Consider the following 21,333-nt stretch of genomic DNA (forward strand, 5'->3'; position numbering starts at 1 on the left):
GAGTGATTATGATGTGTCAATATAGGTTCGTCCTTGGTAAAAAAATGTACCATTCTGGTGAGTGGTGTCGACAATGGGGAAGGCTATGCATGTGTGGAGGTTGGGGGTATATGGAAAACCTCTCTACCTCCTTCTCAATGTGGTTGTAAACCTAAAACTGCTCTAAAAATATATAAAGTCTCAAAACAAAACAAAAAACATAGTCATTATCATACTTAGTTATGAAAGACTGAATCCCTTTCCCCCTAAGACTGGGAACAAAGAAAGTTTGTCCACTCTTTCCATTCCTACACAGCATTGTGTTGGAAGTCCTAGTCAGTGCAATAAGGCAAGAAAAAGAAGAGTAATACAGTTTAGAAGTTAAGAAATAAACTTTCTCTGTTTGTGGATAACATGATTATCCACAGAGAAAATTCCACTGAATCTATTAAAAAAGCTTCTAATAGAATTGTGATGGTTAATTTATGTGTCAACTTTACTGGGTTAAGGGATGCCCAGATAGCTGATGAAACATTATTTCTGAGTGTGTCTGTAAGGGTATCTCTAGATGATTAGTATTTGTGTCAGTAGACTGAGGAAAGAAGTTCACCCTCACCAATTATGGGTGGGTATTATCCAATCCCTTGAGAGTCTGAACAGAACTAAAAAGGCAAAGGAAGGGCACATTTGCTCTCTTTGCTTCAACTGAGACATCCATCTTCTCCTGCCTCTAGTACAGCAACCAGACGAAAGTATATCACCAGCTTTCCTGGTTCTCCAGTTTGCAGACAGCAGACTGTGGGACTTCTCAGCCTCCATGACTGCATGAGCCAATTCCTCTAATAAATCTCTTTATATATATGTTATAAATTGATCCTATTTCTGTTTCTCTGGAGAACCTTGACTAATACAGGAGTTTGTTAAGGTTGTAGGATAAAAGTCAATACTCAAAAATCAATTGCAGTTGATCCTTGAACAATGTGGGGTTAGGGGCACCAAACTACATGCACAGTCAAAAATCCACATGTAGGGGTGCCTGGGTGGCTCAGTTGGTTAAGCATCCGACTTTGGCTCAGGCCATGATCTCACGGTTTGTGGGTTTGAGCCCTGCGTCAGGCTCTGTGCTGACAGCTCAGAGCCTGGAGCCTGCTTCAGATTCTGTGTCTCTCCCTCTCTCTGCCCCTCCCACGCTCATGCTCTGTCTCTCTCTCTCTTAATAATAAATAAACATTAAAAAAAAATTTTAAAAATCCATATATAATTTTTGACTCTCCAAAAATGTAACTACTAATAGCCTACCTTTGACTAGAAGAATTACCTATAATGTAGTCAACTAACACAAATTTATACATTATATACTGTATTCTTATAATAAAGTAAGCTAGAGAAAAAATGGTATTAAGAAAATCATAGGAAAGAGAAAATACATGTACAGTACTGTGCTGTATTTATTCATTTTTAATCCCCGTGTAAGCAGATCCACACAGTTCAAATGCATGTTGTCAATGGTCAGCTGTATATTTATAAATATTGGCCATGTACAACTAGATATTTTAACATATCATTTTAGATAGCTCCAAAAACCAGTTGGTGCTCAGGAATAAATTGAACAAAATATGGGAAGGATCTGTACACTGAAATCTACAAAGTGCTGATGAATAAAATCTAAGAAGATCAAGCATAGGAAATATAGTCAACACTATCATAATAAGTTTGTATGACACTAGATGGTAACTACATTTATCAAAGTGAGCATTTCATCATGTATATAATTGTTGAATCACTATGTTATACACCTGAAACTAATATATTGTATGTCAACTACACTGTAATTAAAAATAAAAATTTTTTAAATCAAAGATCAAAACGAATGGTGAGATATCATGTATTGATTGATGGATTCAATATAATTAACATGCCAATTGTCCATAAGTTGATCAATAGATTTAATGTAATTCTGATAGAAATTCCAGTAGGATATTTTTGTAGATATATATAGACAACTAATTCTAAAAGTTATATGGAGTGCTAAATATCTGAAATAATTTTGAAAAAAAAAACAAAGTTGGAGGATTCATGCTACCAGATTTTTAACAATTATGATAAAGCTATCATAATCAAGGTTATGGTATTAGCAAAGAGACACATAGATTAGTATAATAGGCTAGAGAGTTTGGAAATAGACCCACAAAAATATGGCTGATTGATTTTTTATAAAGATGCAAAGGCAATTGAAACAAACTTCTTATCAAATAGAATAACTGAACATCTATATGCAAACCCTCTCCCCACGTAAACCCCCAACTTATAATTCATACATTATACAAAAATTAATACACAATAAATCATGTACCTAATATTAAATATAAAAATATAAAACTTTTTAGAAGAAAACATGAGAGACTCTTCATGTCCTGGTGTTATGTATTCTTAGTTATGACACCAAAAGTACTGTGAAAGACAACAATGGATGAATTGGAGTTCAAAATTAACATTTTTCTCTGTAAAACATACTACTAAGAATAAAATTCAAGCTACAGACTGGGAGAAGATTTGCAAGTGATAAGACAAAAGACTTTTATCTAGAATATATATAGAACTTCAAAAATTTATCAGTAAAAAAATTTTTTTAAAAGAGGTGGATTGGGAGTGGGGGTACTTGAACAGACACTTCACAGAAGAGTATTTATGGATGGCAAACAAGCAAATGAAAAGTTTCTACACATTATTAAACTTTAGGGAAATGCAAATTAAAACTATGATGAGCGGCATCCAAGGGTGGCTCAGTCAGTTAAGTGTCCCCCTCTTGATCTCAGTTCAGGTCTTGATCTCATGGTCATAAGTTCAAGCCCTGCTTTGGGCTCAGCGCTGGTCATGAAGCCTACTTTAAAAAAATAAATAAAAAGTAAAACCATGATAAGACATGACCACATACATATTAGAATGGCTAAACAACAACAAAAAATAACACCAAGTGCTGATGAATATGTGGAGCATGTGAAACACTCATACATTCTCTCTAGGGACAGAGAATCTCCTTTAACTTAATTAATCTCCTTTAACTCATTACAATGTTTAAACATAGATGTCAACATATTTGCAGTTGCACATTTTACATATTGGTCACCAACATTATTCTCTAGGTAGATTTTCTAGGGAGGGGGAAAAAGCCATATATAAAAAATACATTATACATATTATACATATATATGATTTTTATGTATATAATTTTTTAATGCTTATTTTCCAGATTCATATTTTATGTGTCATATATTGTTGATTCTGGCTCAATGCCTCTTTTTTATTTTATTTATTTATTTTTTAAATTTTTTTAACGTTTTATTTATTTTTGAGACAGGGAGAGACAGAGCATGAACAGGGGAGGGTCAGAGAGAGGGAGACACAGAATCTGAAACAGGCTCCAGGCTCTGAGCTGTCAGCACAGAGCCCGACGTGGGGCTCGAACCCACGGACCGCGAGATCATGACCTGAGCTGAAGTCGGCCGCTCAACCGACTGAGCCACCCAGGCGCCCCTCAATGCTTCTTTTTTTAAAAAAAAAGTTAAAATTCAATTTATTGAAACTAAAAAAAGAAAAAGGTCAGATGTATTAGCTTCAGCTGCTATAACAAAATAACATAGACTGTGTGGCATAAATAACAGGAATTTATTTCTTATAGTTCTGGAGGTTGGGAAGTCCAAGATCAAGATGCCAGCTGATTTGGTTCTCTGTGAGGGTTCTTTTCCTGACTTCCAGATGACCACTTTCTCATAGTGCCCTCACATGGTGGGGAGAGAGAGAGAGAGGAAGCAAGCTCTCTCCATTTCTTCTTTTAAGTGCACTAATCCCATTATGAGTACCCCACCCCCATAACCTTATCTAAACCCATTTACTTCCTGAAGGGCCCATCTTCAAATACCATCACATTGGGGGTTAGGGCTTCAACATGTGAATTTTGGGGCTGGGCACAAACATTCAGTCCATAATACCATATGATCCAGCAGTCTCTTTTCTAGATATTTACTCTGGAGAGATAGAAACTTACGTACATACAAAAGCCTACCCATGAGTATTTATAGTAGTTCTATTCATAATTGCCCAAATCCAGAAATAACCCAAAAGTCCTTCAATGGTTGAATGGATAAGCAAACTGTAATACCTACAGTAAAATATTACTCAGCTACACTCAGCAATTAAAAACTACTGAGACATGCGATAACAGATGAATTTCAAAGGCATAATGCTGAATGAAAGATATGTAAAAGGTGACATACTTTATAAGTCCATTTATATTACACTCTGGAAAAGTCAAAACTGTTTTGATGGATAATAAATTAGTTGTTGTTTGGGTAGGGAATGTAGGACAGTTGTGAGTGCATCTTGAGGAAGTTGTATGGAATAATGGAACTATTCTGTATTATGATTTGGGTGGTAGTTCCACAAATGTATACATATGTTAAAACTCATAGAGCTATATGCCACAACAAAAGCCAATTTTACTGTATATTAATTTTTTTTAAAAGAACTTCATGAAATAGACAACAAATAATTGAGCAAATAATGCCAAAAGTTGATTCTTTGAAGAATTAATAAAATTGATGAACTGGAAGCCAACTGATAAAGAAAAACAACCCCCAAATTACCAAGTTTAGGAATGAAAGAGGGGATATCACTACTGGTCCAATAGATATTAAAAGAATATTAAAGAAATATTATGAACAACTTTATGCCAATAAATTTGATAACTTACATGAATTAGATACATTTGTTGAGCAACACAAATTACTTCCTCTTACATCTCATTGACCAGAACTGAATCATATGGCCATTCCTAGCTGCCAGGGAGGTGAAGTGAATATCTGGCAAAGAGAAACAGAATGGTCATGGATGGCTTAATTCAATCACTGCATATGTCTGGGCAGAGTGTTGTCCCCCTCCAATAAAAAAAATGGGGTGTATTAGAAGTAATAGGGAGTGCTTTATGTAAGAAGTTAACAATGCCTGCTATAGGCTTTTAGCCACTTGCAATCAAAAAACTCCTGGTGCAGTGCCCTTATTGGCTAAAATGCAATCTTTAACCAGTGTATTTTATTTTATTTTTGACGGGGGGGGTGTGGGCAAGAGAGGGGCAGAAGAAGAGGGAGAGAGAGAATCTTAAGCAGGCTCCACGCCTAGCATGGAGCTGGAGTGGGGACTCAATCTCATAACTGTGAGACATTTAGCCCACTGAGACACCCAGGCACCCCTAACCAGTGTATTTTAAATGCCCAGAGGGATAACCATTTTTTAAAAATGAGGCACCTGGGTGGCTTAGTCGGTTAAGCATCCAACTCTTGATTTTGGCTCAGGTCATAATCTCACAGTTCCATGGGATTGAGCCCCTGTCCAGCTCTTTGCTGGCAGCATGGACCCTGCTTGGGATTCTCTCTCTCCCTCTCTCTACTCCTCTTCCACTCACATTCTCTCTTTCTCACTCTGTCTCAAAATAAATAAATAAACATTACAAAAATAAATGCCCAGAGGGAAATACTTTTGAGCTGAAGGGAAGGACTGAGAGCTTCAAAATAAGTGTTAGAGAAAAGCCTAGAAAAGATCTTTTTTTTTTGGTTGATTTATTTAAGTAATCTCTGTACCCAATATGGGACACAACCCTGAGATCAAGAGTTGCATGCTCTACCAACTGAGCCAGCCAAGTGCCCATAAAAAGGGTTATTATTGAACAAAATCTGATTAACACTACATTTGAATGTCCGTGATTTCTTTCCAATGTGAAAACTTCTCTTACTTTGCTTCCTCCATCTTTGTGTGCCTCCTCCCTTCCCTTTCAGCACACTGTCTCATGTAGGTGTCCCTCCCCTTGCCATATTTTGCTTTCACTGTTCTACTTCATTAAAAAAATGTTTATTTATTCGTTATGAGAGAGAGAGAGAGTGGGAGGAGGCAGAGAGAGAGAGAGAGAGAGAGAGAGAGAGAGAGAATCCCAAGCAGGCTCCATGCTGATAGTGCAGAGCCCAATGTGGGGCTCAAACTCACAAAATATGAGACCATGACCTGAGCCAAAACCGGGAATTGGCCGCTTCACCGACTGAGCCACCTAGGCTCCCCTACTGTATTACTTCTACATTGCCTTATAAATACTTGTTTTCTTGCTTATATCCTAAACAAGACAGTAATGTTAAAGGAAGGAATCATGACCTCATTGTAGTCACGTCTAGGTCTCTAGAACCCAGGTAGTATCTATCTGGTTCTTGTGTTTGTTTCTTTACCATTAGTTAATGAATGAGATGCTTTCAAACAAGGTCAACCGATTTGGCTGGTAGAGAAACAATGAGCCTTCTTTAAGTTTAGACAGATCAGTACTTGCAAAGACAGTCAAATCGAGAGTAGCCAAGAGGTACCAACTCCCCATGAGCTTTTGTCTCACACCAAAAGGATAACAAAAGGAGTCAGATGACTTCAACATGAGATATGGAATACCTTGTTGCTGAGGAGCTAAAACCCTGCTGTATTTAAGGCTGTTTATAGTCTGCAGCTGTACTCGAGGCAGGTGAGGCAGAAAGCCTCATCACCACCCAGGAAGCAATGAAGACCTGTCTCACAACAGCCTTCTTGGAAGACAGACACCTGAGTGGCAAATGGCCTTACTGCAGCTCCTCGCAAGCTTCTCATGCTCTCACCTTCTGGGAGGATCACAAGGTGTTCTGCCAAGACTCAAATCAGCTGCAGTTCAAGCCTCACCTACGTGACCTATGTTGCTGGTTGTCCAGCGCTGGCATGGAGCTATTCCCTACACTCAGGTTTCTCAGAGGAATGTGATGCTCTATCTTGACTATATCTTTAAGATGGCAACAGGGGCCACCATTCAGGAAAGAGCCCACACAATGGGGCTCAGAAGGATGGTATTTCAAAGTGGGTGTTATGGGTCACTGGCCTCAAAATTAGAGATTTTGACATTAGAGGCTTAGAAATTAGAGTAAATTAGAAAGGGAAACCTCATTGTGGTTTCCATTTACCCGTAGAATTAGGAATAACAGAACGAATCCCAGGCAAAGAGTTTTATAAAATTTTACAACACTTTCTGCTTCCCCAATTATTTCTGTTTGATGTTGTTAAGCTTTTTTGTCCTCTAACATTAATTATATGTAAAAACTCTCAAAGCAAAATAAAATAAATAAAAAATGCCTTGAGCTAGCTTTTAGGGTCACAAAAGAAGGAAAGTTTGGGAAAGGCAGACAGGCAGCTTGGTGGCAGTAGTCAAGTAGGAAAGTAAAATGGCTGGATTTCTGTGGCCTCCTAAATGGAGAGAAGAGGCACCAGAGTTAGTAGGCATGCCGGGGAGACAAAGTTCCAGTCCGAGTGTAAAGCAGTACTATACCATCAACAGCTTGCTCACTTGCTCTCTCATTCGCGAAGCCAGTGGAGGCTGAGGGCCCTTTATGAAGGCCTGAATGAGGCAGAAAGCTGAAGCCTGAGAATCCTGGAATGCTTCTGGAAGGCTGGACCTGTGCTTTGAACATAGACCTTAAACAACAGGGCTCTTTTGTGTGGTTTCTGATGCGTGACAAAAGCAGCAACGTGACCAGTCCACAATTCATTCGTTTATTCAACAAATATTTATTGAGTTCTCCATGTACCAGGCAGTCAGCATCCTAGAACTAGGGAGGATACTGTGGTGTACAAGACAAACAAGGTCCCTGCCTTTACGGAACTTACAAAAAAAAAAAAAAAAAAAAAAGAAAGAAAGAAAAAAGAAAAGGAAAAAAACAGGAGAATAAATAAATGAGATCACTCTACTGTGCCATGAAGGGTGGAGAGACTTTCACTGAGACTAGGAATCTGGGGTCACAATGAACCTAAGAACTGAGGTCAGAGTGGGGAGGCAGGGAACAGACAACAGAGGCCTTGCAGGCCAATGTAAGGAGTTTTTATGTCATACTTAAGACAGTGGGGATCCATTGAAGGTCTTGAAATAGGGAAATGAAGTGGGCTGGTTTACTTTTGGTTTTTTTAACATTTATTTATTTTCAAGAGAGAGAGAGAGACAGAGCACAAGTTGGGGAAGGGCAGAGAGAGAATGAGATGCAGAATGAGAAGCAGGCTCCAGGCTCTGAGCTGTCAGCACAGACCCCGATGCAGGGCTGGAACTCACATACGGAGCGATCGTGATCTGAGCCTAAGTCGGACACTTAACCGACTGAGCCACCCAGGTGCTCCTGATTTACTTTCTAAATGATACCTTCAGCAGCTGTTTTGTGGTATAAAATGTCAAGCCCGAAGTCAGAAGAGGACCATGAATTCTGCAAATTCACTGAGATCACTGCCAAAACTCTTCATTAAGAGTCTCCTCTCGTTTCCCTGATAGACAATTTTGTCAAAATAAAGTAGTGTAACATGTAGTGGGAGCCAAATCTTGTTTCCCCCTTACTAGTTATGAGCTGTAGGCAAGTTACTTACTTGTGTCTCAATTATCTATCTCAGCTGTGAGATGGGGATAATAAAAGTTCCTACCATGATACAGTTGTTGTGAAAATGACAATATATGTGGCTGGTACAACGTAGTAAGCATTCTTAAATACTAGCCTTTATTACTTCTTTCAGAGGGCTACTGCGAGGATCACATGAGATAATAACTCCTGTGACACGGATTATGAATCCGTAAAGACTATCTTAATGGCAGAATTCTCCCTTTCTTTTCCTTGTCTCTTAAACGGAACACAGAACTCTGGGCTATCCGAGGAGAGGCGCCAGGCCAAGCGCAGTCTCAAAGCGGTCATTGTCGTCGCACCGCCCCTCCCCCGCCCGGAGCCCATCTCCATGGCAACGCGGGGCTTCGCCTCTCCCCGCCTCCTGGGACCCGCAGACCGGAAGCAGTCCGTGCCGGGGGCTTCTGGGAAACGGCTCGTGAGCGGCGTTTCTGCGTCTGCTTTGGACAGCGAAGCTGCTGCGGATCCCGAGTCGGAGGTTTGCGAGAGAATGGGGGAAGGGCGTTGAGGGGGACGCTGGGATAAGGGGCTGCAGTCCTTTTGGTAGGAGACAGAAAAGAAGCCTGGCGGGGACCTTCCTCGGCTTGCCGGGAGGCGCGGACAGGCCGCTGTCTCCGTATACAGCAGTTGGGGGGCTGGTAGAGGTAGATGGAAAGCCAGATTGGGCTTTCAGTACCATCGGAGAGTCCTCCATCCCCTGTGTCCTCCGCGACCCTCGCCTTTCCCCCCTCCCCCCTCGGCCGGTTTTGTTCTATTTCGAGGCCTGGTGTCTCGCGGAGGGTTCTGGGACTCATTTTGGGCGGAGGTGGGAGAGGGCGGGCCTTGCGCGGGGGCTGTCGGGGCTTGTAGTACCGCCGGACGCGGGCGGAAGTGCCGTGGCCCCGACGTTGTTGGGGCAGTGTGGCCTTCGGTCATCCGAAATCCGTCGCGGCCCCAACGTTGTTGGGGCAGTGTGGCCTTCCGTCATCCGAAATCCGCCGCTGCTAGCGCGGCGAAAAGGGGCTGGGGGACGTCGGGGCGGGGTTTGCAGCGGAACTCTGCCGGAGTGAGGCGAGGAGATCACCTGGGACTCGGCTCCCCGCCCAAACACTAGGGATCGCGGGCCTGCCCACCTTGTATCTCCTTCACGGCCCAAGGGCCGGCTGCAGTAAGAGAACGTAAAAGGAAGATAAATTTCTTTTCTATAGAATGATTGAGCCTTTGATAAGGTAGGATCCTGGAATAGGAACCAACTCATCTGTTGGCTAAACCCTATTTAGAAGGCCGCCACACTCCAGAGTACTTAATTAAACCTGTCTGCATTACTTGTCTGTGATAAGGTCTTTTGTGATAACTAGACTCGTGAGGGTTACAAGAAGTTTTTTGAAACCATTGGTTTTCAGATTCTGGCCCTCAGTAGATACATTGAGTAGCTGCGTGGTTCATTCCTAGTATGTGTTGTAAACAATGGCATGGGCATGACTGTGCAAATACAAGGAAAGGATCAGAAATAGCACAAGATTTCCCTGAAGGTAGAAGCTGGGGAAACAGTGAGTCATCCAGTGAGCGATGATGACTCTGGGCCACTGCAAGAAGTTAAGATGTTATGAGAGTACCTTTTATTCACTGAGTTTGCTGTGATTAATGCCGGTCATTACAGATTTAAATGTAGTTCTGGGGGTGGTGAGTGGCTGAATATTTGCATTGCGTGGCATCTAGTGGTTAGTTTTTTCAGTATTGATCTGTTACTGAGCAAGTGGATATTTTTTCACATATATTTTGAGTTCAGGGAGTTCTTAAAAAATATTTCTGAACTCTTAAAAAACCTAACCATTAAAAAAATATTTTGTTAAGAAAATTTTAAGCAGATAACAGAAAAGCAGTCCTTGCTTTTGAGTTGACCTACAGGTGTCCTGAGTTGCAAATAATGTGTTCCAGGGTCAAATGCATTTAGAAAACATTGAGTTGGACTGGTTCTTACTTGGATTCTTTTGATTAATGAAATAAGGTTTGTTGATTTAGTGGGTCACAGCTTGGCAAACTTTTTCTAAAGGGCCAGGTAGTAAATATTAGGTTTTTCAGACTATGTAGTGTTTGTTGAAACTGTTCAACTCTTATCACTGTAGTGTGAACTGTCAGCAAATACATAGAATTATTTATGGACGCAAACATTTTAATTTTGTATTATTTTCACGTGTCATGAAGTATTCTTGTGGTTTTTTTCAACCATGTAAAAATGTGAAAACTATTCTTAGTACAAACATTGTACAAAAATGGGCAACAAGCCACGTTTGGCTGTGAGCTGTAGTTTGCCAACTTCTGGTGTAGGTTATTGATTGGAATTTTTAATCTGGTAAGAAAAACAAATATCTTTTACTTCCTTTATCAGCACACGTTCAGATTCTTAGGATATTTGGTAGTTGATGTATTTTTTTTTCCTTGTGCCTCAGGAGAGCCTGTGAAGAAAGCGGTATTTCCCTGAGGCCTGTATCCTGCCTTGATTGACTTTTCTTGAAGTATTATAAATCAGGATGTCTGCACAGTCCGTGGAAGAAGATTCAATACTTATAATCCCAACTCCAGATGAAGAGGAAAAAATACTGAGAGTGAAGCTGGAGGAGGATCCTGATGGTGAAGAGGGATCGAGCATCCCCTGGAACCATCTTCCTGATCCAGAGGTTTTCCGACAGCGATTCAGGCAGTTTGGATACCAGGATTCACCTGGGCCCCGTGAAGCTGTGAGCCAGCTTCGAGAACTTTGCCGTCTATGGCTCAGGCCAGAGACACACACAAAAGAACAAATCTTGGAGCTGGTAGTGCTGGAGCAGTTTGTTGCCATCCTGCCCAAGGAACTGCAGACCTGGGTTCGAGAGCATCATCCGGAGAACGGAGAGGAGGCAGTGACAGTGCTGGAGGATTTAGAGAGTGAGCTAGATGACCCTGGACAGCCGGTGAGTCTTATTGTGTCACTCTCTGGGGCAGAAGCACTGGCATAGCAGTAGGCAGGGCTGCTGAGTTCATTCCACTCAACTAAGTTAGAATTATGTGTATTCCTCCCGCCCCTGCACTGCTCCCCTCTGGCTATGCTATGTCATATAGACCACCGCACTATATGTTTTGTATGGGTTCTCTTATGTGTTTTTAATTCTCAATCTCATCAGATTCCTTCTCAGCTGAGCCAGACTTTATTTTTTCCAGGTTTCTCTCCGTCGACGAAAACGGGAAGTTCTAGTAGAGGAGATAGTATCTCAAGAAGAAGCTCAGGGATTACCAAATTCTGAGCTGGATGCTGTGGAGAACCAGCTCAAGTGGGCATCCTGGGAGCTCCATTCCTTAAGGCACTGTGGTGAGGACCAAAACTTCAAGTGGGCTGGAGGGTGAAAGAGAGTCTGGGCCTTTTGTCCAGAACTCTTTGGACAAAAGGGGATAGGGAATAATCACCTTAACCTAATTTTGTACACATAGACAGACTGTGTATACAGTCAACAATTGATTTGTGGGCCCTCAGGTCTTTTAATCTTAGACGTTACGTCATCATCCTTTTCTTCCCTTTTACCTCTTTCTTGAAGATCTCCCCATTTCAGATTGGCATTTGCCTTATGTTGAGCCAGCACCCACCTGTAGATGAGGTCCCTCTGTTTCAGTATTGTTTACTTGCCATCTGTTTCACATCCTTTCAATCTCCTGCCTAATCCTATTGGTATAATAAGCTTAGATGAAGCCTCTTCAAATCTACCTATTCTTTTTGTAGCCACCGCTGAAGTCTTTTCTAAATTTTTAGCCATTTTTTTTTTTCTCTAACATCCTGCCTAGAGTCTTTTTTTTCTAAGAAGCATCTTTTGTAGAAATGGTATTTGGGTAAAACTCTTCACCTTTTCTAAGTATTTATGCAGAAATAGGCTCCATAGCTAAAATATGCTTTAAGTATAGAAGAATTAAATAAAGAGCTCAGATTTATAACAAATCGCTTAAAACTAGTCTTTGCAGTATATTGGCAGTTGACACCACATACTTAGTATACTTTGATACAACCTAGTATATTCCTAAAACTGCTGGATTCTTTTTCATATTTGTTTTTGAGATTGCTTTGGGAATCTTTCCTTGAGGTAGTTGTAGGTAACGCTGGTGTGTGCCACAGATGGAGGCTCATCAGGTTTTCTTCCCATCTGAGGGGACTCTCGAGAGGGAGAGAGAGGGGAGGGAGAGGGAGAGCGAGATCCCAGTGCTCGTGAACCAGAACTGATGGGGTGGGGCTGACGTCTGCTGAAAACCGTTAGTTTTACATGTTTCATGGGACATTGTTCTCTGGAATGAAATTTGAGAACCACTATCCTTGGTCATTGGAGGTGGCATTTTCTTGGGTAGAAAATTTCTCCCCTGCCTGAGTTTTAGAATAACTTTCCCTTGCTTGTAAATAGCTTCATTTCAGCAGTCTAGTCTTTACGACGCTTGGGAACTTACTTCTGTGCCATTTGTCCCCACATAACTTTAACACTTGCTTCTCCGTTGTTCATGTCTCCAGGCCTCCCTGACCCCCTGCAACCCTTCAGTCTTTCTGTTAGTTTTCTTTCTTGACTTTATCCCTTTCTTCATCATTTATTATAGACTTGCTCACTGTTTATTTTCTAATTGTTGCTGCTCACCCTGTAGTAACTGTTTGTACTCTGACAGGCTGGAAGTTTCAGGACAGTCTTTAAATATACTGTGTCCTGCGGGTGGGTGATACTGCCTCATGTTGGTAATTAATTCAGGCTTTTGTTTCACTAGACTTACCTAACTGAGGCTTAAAAATAATAATTCACCTAACTAAGTACCATGGCAAATACCAAGTAGGGTATTTTACAGGAAAACTTTCATTTACTAAGGGTCTGTTAAATGTAAGTGTCATGTCCTGAGTTAACAATACCCTCAGCTCCTATTACCCTCAGTCTCTTATTACGACATCTTCTGGGTTCTGCTCTTAGTGTAGTGTTGGCCATGACCTGCCTTATCTTGCTCATTTCAGAAATAGTCACTTTTTGCCAGATCGCTTATTATTTACACCATCATGATTTGGTGTAATTTCTCCTTTTCTCAAAGCAAAAGAATATTACAAGGATTTCCCAATGGGCAATTTTTATATTTCTTACGAAATTTCATCCAGACCTAGCTGCAGCACTTTGTCTAACAGTCATATAGAATCTGCCACATCTTTCTGCCCTTTGTTTTCTGACGAGTGTTGTAAAGCACACTTGCTTCTGTTACCACTTTTATTCAGATAGAACAGTTTAGTTCTTCACTATGGGAGCATGCCATTACCCCCTTAGCCTCAGAATCAGTCATTTAATTTCCTTTTTTGGAGTAGGCAACCTTAACACTGGTTTTCAGGTTGCTGTCTTTAGATGAATGCAAGCTCTTTACTTTTAGTTCACATTTACTAAAATTTTCTTCAGGTCTCTTCCCTCCCAGAATAGGAAATGAGTGATATTTACATTTTGTCTCTATTTCAGATGAGGATGGGAGGACTGAAAATGGAGCCCTAGCTCCAAAGCAGGAGATTCCTTCAGCGGTAGAATCTCACGAAGTTCCGGGCGCTCTCAATATAGGTGTTCCTCAGATCTTTAAGTATGGAGAAGCCTGTTTCCCCAAGGGCAGATTTGAAAGGAAAAGAAACCCCTCTCGAAAGAAACAACATATATGTGATGAATGTGGGAAACACTTCAGTCAGGGGTCGGCCCTCATTCTCCATCAAAGAATCCACAGCGGGGAGAAACCCTACGGATGTGTTGAATGTGGGAAAGCGTTCAGCAGAAGTTCTATCCTCGTGCAGCACCAGAGAGTCCATACTGGAGAGAAACCCTACAAATGTCTTGAATGTGGAAAAGCCTTTAGCCAGAATTCTGGGCTGATTAATCATCAGAGAATCCATACTGGAGAGAAACCTTATGAATGCGTTCAGTGTGGGAAATCTTACAGTCAGAGCTCAAATCTTTTTAGACATCAGCGAAGACACAATGCAGAAAAACTTCTGAATGTTGTGAAAGTTTAAGAAATTACAAAAAAAAATCAGCACTCAGGTCTTTTTCTTCAGAAATGAAGACAAAATTGAAAACATGAAATGATACATAATAGTTTTATTTCCCTACATAGACGGTTAGAAAATCCACTGGGAAATGTAGAAAATCTTCACCCACCATTATTTTATTTTACCGTGAAAGAAATGATATCATACCTGCCTAGAAACTGAAATTTTAAACTTAATTCAGGTGTTAATGCCTAAATCTTCCATGTGATGTTTATATTCTTATTATTTTTCCAAATAATGAACTACCTGATTCTTTGTCCCTTAAAAGTTTCTTTTTTAGACAGACATTGTTTCTGTGTTGATCATTGAAATGTCTTTGCAAGGATACATTCCCTTCTACATTAAAAGGCAACGTAGGAATTATAAAATCTGAAAACCTAAACCATTTTTTAAAAATGTACCCTTCTGCTTCCTTTTACCTAACTTGGATATGCATTCAGAAAATAGAAGATAAAGGATGACCAAAAGCCTCAAAGTAAAATGAGCCTTAAAACTCAGATGAGAAGTGATGGTGATAAAACATCAAAAGTGAATGGGACACCTAGATTGGGGAAGATAAAACAAATACCATGATCCAGGAATTGAAGTATATCAAGAATTTATCTCCATTTAATTATCTGCCTGCAGGAAAACTCAAAACACACTTACCTTGTCTGTAATTTGAAGGCATCCTGCTAATGAGAATGTTCTGTGTTATCGGTAGAAAGTGGACAGTGAACAATAAGCAGTTGTAAACTACAAGAGTAGAAATCTTAACACTAGGGAGGAATTTGTAGTGAACAGCAGTGTTGAAGGGCAAATGTAAACAGAAGGGTAATGGTCTGTCTTGGCTTTTAGAAAACAAAAGAGACTTGAAGATCTAATTTATTTTGCCTTTCTTTTGGTGAAGGACAGAAATGTCCATGACAGGTGGGCAACAAGTATCAGGTTGGCTGTTTATTCCTTTGGTACAAAAGGGTTGCACAGCAGGCTAACAAAGCAGCCATGCATTTATTATTAAACATTTTCTACCGACGAGGCACTGTGCTAGATACTGTAACCCTACCATGGGTAGGTAGATGTTTCTTCCACTGTAAATCATCGGGGGTTTGGTCTAAAGCTGTTTCATGTGAGTGAGCTGTTTTCCCTCCATCGGAGCAGTCCTGGGGGAGGTCACCTCTGAGATTCCCGGAGCCATAGTCCTCCTACCAGGGTGTTGTCTTTGGGGGAAAGGAAGACTCAGCTCAGAGAGCTGGCCAGCTCTCCAGCAATCATCAGAGGTGAGTCCAAGATACTCCATCATGGTTTGGAGGTTTGTGGGTCTTTTAAAAAAACTAATCAATCTCTAGTAGCATTGAGGTTGTACTTACATGTTAAGTTGAATGGATTGTTCTATTTAAAAAATAATAGGTTATTAACAACTAGTTTATTAACTATCAGAATTGATTGAACTATTTTTTTTTAATTTTAAGTCTTAACACATTTTAAAAAATGTATAAAAGTAATACATTGTAGTAGTAGGCTTATATACTCCTTGGCTGAGAATCCCAAGTACTGTGGTTTTACTGTTTAGTGGCAAACTCTGGAAGTTAAAGTATAGAATATGAGAAAAGGCTTTTTTATAGTGGGCATTAATTGTGTGGAAAATGACCCATGTGAATAAAAAGATTTCATAGTTCCAGAGATTTTGGTTACATCTGGTGCTTGGATCAAATTTAAAAAATGGAAGGTGAGATTTGCATGAGCCTGTTAAAAAACATAGTAATAAATGCAAGGCCAGCTGGTGGTAAAGTGAGGCAGAATGGAGCTTGTTTATAGATTTTCTGATAACAATTAATTATAAGAAATGTGCTTTATAGATTAAGATTTATTGAAGTATAAATATGTAGTAATGATATAATGTATTTTAAGTTATACAAGAAAATGTAGGGACTTTTGTTTGGGTCTTTTTCTCTTTGTGGCTGAGAGGAAACAAGTCAATGTCCAATAAAGCTATAAACTCCTCCGCTCTAAGATAAAATGATCTTGAGTTGATTTATTTATTTATAACTGGCTTCTTTCCAAGTAGGTTTTGAGGTGGCATATTTTTAATACTTCTGCTGAGATGACAGAATTCTTGTATCAGAGTAGGTAAGAAGGGAGCATCCTCTCAGTGGCTAGAATTTCACCCTGTTTTTTAGATCTTACCTCTTTTGCATATATAAAGAAACTTCCCTGTGGTACATTTGTCATAAATGCCAAAGATGTTTGGTATAACGTCAGAGCTTAGAAAAAGCAGTGTTAGACTTGGCAGATACAAGTTTGTCTTGCCAGCTCTGATCCCTGTGTGTTGTTTAGAAAGGATTCTGAGGCGAAGGCAAGGCTCTGTGGGGAAAATGGGCTGGACCCCAAAAGACTGGATTAGGGTGTAAGGGAAAAGGAAGCAGCAATCTGTGTACTCATCATCTTCTGTTAGTCCACGTCCCCACTAGACAACTTGATTTAAGATTGCTATTCAGTGATTTATTATTTCGGATATTCATGTATACCCACACAGATAATCCTGGTTAGCAATTCTGGGGGCTGGCCAGCCTCTGATGAAGTGACCTGGCAGTCACCAAGCAGCGCCATCTGTTTGGTTCTTAAAAGAGCAGTCATTGTTAACGGCATGCAGGCCGCCAATAACTGCCCAATGGCTACTGAGCATTTGCTCATTATTGCTGAATTTCCTGCTGGTTTTCTTGGAGGTTAAACTCCCCACATCCACACCCAGTTGGTATTCACTCGATCGTTGAACAGTATGTTTATCACGTTGGTGTGAATTGAAGGGAGGGTTGTGTGGAAAGAATCTGCACTCCAGGCATTGGGTCAGTTGCTATGCCTCTCTCACTTAGATTTGTAGTCAAGGAAAGGGAGATTCAGAGATTGTGTGACTTGCATGTGGCCAATTAGAGTTAAAACTCAAATGTAGTTCTGTGAACTTACAGGAATATATATTTTTTCACAGTGTAGTGAGTGATGGCTGTTAAACCTTGATTGATAAATCTGCTTTTTTATGGTTAACAAATTTGGAAGCTTATTAATAAACATATTCATTTGCATTTTCTACAGTACAGAAATGTTAAATGAAAAAGGACATTCCTTTTCACAGTCTACTCAGAAGGAATAATTACTTGGTTTGCTATTCTTCCGGACTTAGGCAAATACATATTTAAGCAAACGTGTTGATAGTTGACACTTGTGGTTGCTGTGTGCGGGCACTGTTGGAAGCGCTTTACCACGGATTAACTCTTAGCCCTCACAGCAGCCGTATGAGGTAGGTGCCTATCCCCATCTTACACGTGCTGCACTGAAACTCGCCTCCCCTCCCACTAGGATGTAGACCTGCTTTTTTATGGCTACATACCGTTCCTCTGCATGAATATACTGGAATTTGTTTAACCAGCCCCTTCCTGATGGAAAATAAGTTCTTTCCAGTTTTTTAATTATGGCTAAAGGCATAGTTATTAACATTCTTACCCATGTATTTTGCTGCCTGTGTGGATATTTCTGTAGGATAAATAGCTAGAAATAGATTTCTTGGGTCAGAGAATGTGCACGTTTAACATTTTGGGAAATATCACCAAAAAGATGGTACCAATTTACAACTCCATCAACTGAGTGCCTGTTTGCCTGCACTTCCACCCACCCCGAATCCTTAAATACTTTTAGCATTCTGGTGGGCAGAATTTTTCTTTTTGTTAATAAGGGGGAGCATCTTTTTATGTTTATTGGCCATTTGCATTTCCCATTGTGAACTGCCTTTGCCCATTTTTCTTTTTTTAATAAATGACTACCATCTCATTTTATAAAACTTAAATGATACACAACTAGAAGAGCAAAGAGAGACCCTTTTTTTCCAGTGCTTCCAGTCTCATTCCACTGTCTAGTTTCATATACCTCCATCTAGTTCCCTTTCCATACATTTCCATATGAGTATACATACACATATAAATGCTATTTTTACATAAATAAGATCACGTATATGATTTTTCTGCAGCTTGCCTTTTTTTTTTTTTTTTTTTGCGGCGGGGGGGGCAGGTGTGTCAGAAACAAATCCTTAGGTCTTTAAATTTCTTTAATGGTTGATTTGAATAGGATCCAGTACTATGAAAATCCCGTTATTTAACTATTCCCTTATTTTGTCTCTTGCTATTACACTGCCAAAGTAAACATCTTCTTCATACATTTTTGTGCATGTGTGTGAATTTCTTTCGGACGGAGTTGTATGAGGTGGATTATTGGGTCAAAGGATGTGCTTCCTGATAGACCCATCTTAGCCTTTCCAAAGGTCTTCATAACTTTTTATTTTCACCAAATGTATGGAAAGTGCTCATTTCCCCACACAGCCTTACCTACACTTAATAATTTTTTTTATCTGATGGGCAAAAGAAGAAAAAATCATTTTGTATTTCCCTGATTAATGGTGAGGATGAGGTTATTTTCATAGTTTATTGGCCATTTTTATCATGGACTGTTCATATCCTTTACCTGTTACAGCTTTTCTATTGGGTTATGTGTGGATATATGTTGTTGGGTCTTTTGTTGTTGTTGTTCAGCATCTCTTTCCCCATCCTCTGGTAACAGAATCCTTATTTATTGTGGGGAACCCATTCCCTGTGGCTGAGATGAGTACATGACCAGGTCTGGCCTTCCTGAGTCCTTCAGCTTCTTAGCCACAGTGATTAAAGAATGGGCATGTAACTCAAGCCAGGCTAAAGCGAGCTCTCAACAGAACTTCTGCTGGAACTCTTGGAAAGAAGGCTCTACAGAGATCCCACGAACTAAGGACCGTAAGCCTGAATTTACACCATGTGGAGAGAGTCTGAGGAGAAATTCAGAGGCTAGCAGAAAGGAATGAGAACTAAGTTCCGATGTCATTTTTCTGGAGGCCCTAGATCCAGCTGTGCCTAAAGCCTGCCCTACCTCCGAACTTTAAAGTTTTGTGAGCCAATAAAGTCCCTTTCTTGTTTAAAATAACTGAATTGGGTTTCTGTCCTGATTAATATAGGTTATTTGTATTTTCTTATTGATTTGTAGAAAAGCTTTGTAATTCTAAATTCTAGACTTAACACTTTATGCATTATATAGGTTAATAAAATTAGCATGGCCTTCCATGACTTGGCCTTTGTCAACTTCCGCCATTTGTTACTCCACTCTCTCTATACCACACATAACATTTTACATTCCAACAGTATCTAAACATTGGTGTTGGGAATGTTTGTGGATGAAAAGCTTTTCACACAGTTGTGTCTTTGGCATTTATTTTCCATCCTTTGTACAGATTTATTAACCTGGGACTCAGACTGGGGACTACACTGCCGAGTCTATGCTGTACCCACCTCCACCCATTGCTTTTGGGGCATTCCCCTAAAGCATCCCTTGTACATGACTCTTGAAGCCCCTCCCTATGACCATCATCCCCTGCCACCCCCGAACATCATTCTCTCGGGCCCTCATCTTATTGCCAGGCTTGGGGATTTGAAGTTGCTAATGGCCAAAACTTAGTTGTTAGAATTTATATCCATTGCTTCTATGTGTGGAAACTACACATGGCAGTAGGGGGAAAAAAAAAAAAAAACATATTGTATGTCATGTGATGAGTAGTATGGAGAAAATAAATTGGAAAAGAAAAATTCGAGGAGAGATAGGAATGATACAAAAAGCCAAGAGATTCTGGAGGACAGATGTTCCACACATGGGAACAGCAAGTGTAAAGAACTTCATGTGGGAGCAGTCCCTGATTTGTTCAAGATAACGGCAAGTGGGTGGAGTCACTGAAGCCGAATAATGAGGTCAAGTAGGTGAAGAAGCCAGGGAATAAATGGGGTAAGGGTGGAGAGTGGGGCCACATCCTGGAAGACCTGGTTAGCTATTGGTAGGACTAGGACTTTGACTTTGAAAGATGGGAAACCATTTTGGGGCAAAGGTCCTGAGAATAGAACAAAGTGTCCAGTTACCTGGCTTTTTAAATTCTTAAAAAATTTTTTTTCTGATGGTTAGAAATAAAAATCACCCCAAAAGTCACCCATGAGTCCACAGTCCTATTAACATTTTAATGTTCTCTATGTACCTATAAAAATGATCTCTCTATACCTATTACACCAATATTTGCAACAGGAAGAACAAATTAGAAAAGAGTAAAGTGTCTATAACTTGGTTTGTTAATGCCTTCTTTCCTCTTAACTTTGGATCCTCTGTGCTTCTGCCTGAATCTTCCACTGGATCTAAGCTGTCCTCTCACACTTACTCAAGGCATGTTCCTCCCAACAATCTTCACCTTGCATTCTTGATTTTCCTCTCCCGGATTTTTCTATTATGCTTTGTTTTGTTTTTAAATCACAAACACACAAAATCTGTTAGGCCAAGATCCCAGATCTAACCTGCCTGAACAAATGCTGCAAAATCTATACTGCAAAGGCTGGGAGAGAGGGGATCCCTGAGAGATGGGAAACAAATGAAGCAAACGTGGGTTGTCTCAGTTAACTACCTGGAGAGAGTTTTTAGGCCACAGCATGGGGAAGGAGAACTCAAGCGGAGCCAGGCAGGCTCCCTAAGTTGAGAAGATGGAGCAAGGCATCCTGGGAGGCCAAGGTGGCTAGCTTTTGCAGGGCAATGTACCAGATAGGAGAAAACTAGACAGAACACTGGAAATCTACTCAAGTTGAATACTGATGAGCACATGTGTGTGTAGGGAAACTACCTGAGGTGGGGAAGAACCATCCAAAAGGATTAGAGGGAAAAATCAGTGGAACTCACAAAGGGTACCTGAGTAGAAAACCTAACAATCACAGGCGTCAGTGTAGTGTGCTCAAGGGCAATTTTGCACCT

The 21,333-nt window shown here is 40.3% G+C and overlaps 1 protein-coding gene across 2 annotated transcripts; it reads left to right on the top strand.

The window, feature by feature from the left end:
- The first annotated feature begins 8,821 nt into the window (after positions 1-8,821).
- ZNF24 (zinc finger protein 24) lies at positions 8,822-19,482 on the top strand. 2 transcript variants are annotated; one of them, XM_058692348.1, is made up of 4 exons: positions 8,822-8,940; positions 10,892-11,392; positions 11,640-11,787; positions 13,931-19,482. In XM_058692348.1, exons 2-4 carry the CDS (start codon positions 10,973-10,975, stop codon positions 14,467-14,469), a joined length of 1,107 nt encoding a protein of 368 aa, XP_058548331.1. In that variant the 5' UTR covers positions 8,822-8,940; positions 10,892-10,972; the 3' UTR covers positions 14,470-19,482. The 2 variants fall into 2 exon arrangements, with proteins under 2 accessions (XP_058548331.1, XP_058548332.1); XM_058692349.1 differs by lacking the exon at positions 8,822-8,940 and adding an exon at positions 9,542-9,670.
- The last annotated feature ends 1,851 nt before the right edge of the window (positions 19,483-21,333 follow it).

Source organism: Neofelis nebulosa, chromosome 11, assembly GCF_028018385.1.
Source record: "Neofelis nebulosa isolate mNeoNeb1 chromosome 11, mNeoNeb1.pri, whole genome shotgun sequence".
In the NCBI taxonomy this organism is placed as follows: domain Eukaryota; kingdom Metazoa; phylum Chordata; class Mammalia; order Carnivora; family Felidae; genus Neofelis; species Neofelis nebulosa.

Bases quoted from the DNA above. Each gene is read 5' to 3' on its own strand.
- ZNF24 (XM_058692348.1), top strand. From the start codon at position 10,973: ATGTCTGCACAGTCCGTGGAAGAAGATTCAATACTTATAATCCCAACT. The intron at 11,393-11,639 runs GTGAGTCTTATT...TATTTTTTCCAG, and splicing joins TAGATGACCCTGGACAGCCG to GTTTCTCTCCGTCGACGAAA. The intron at 11,788-13,930 runs GTGAGGACCAAA...TCTCTATTTCAG, and splicing joins CCATTCCTTAAGGCACTGTG to ATGAGGATGGGAGGACTGAA.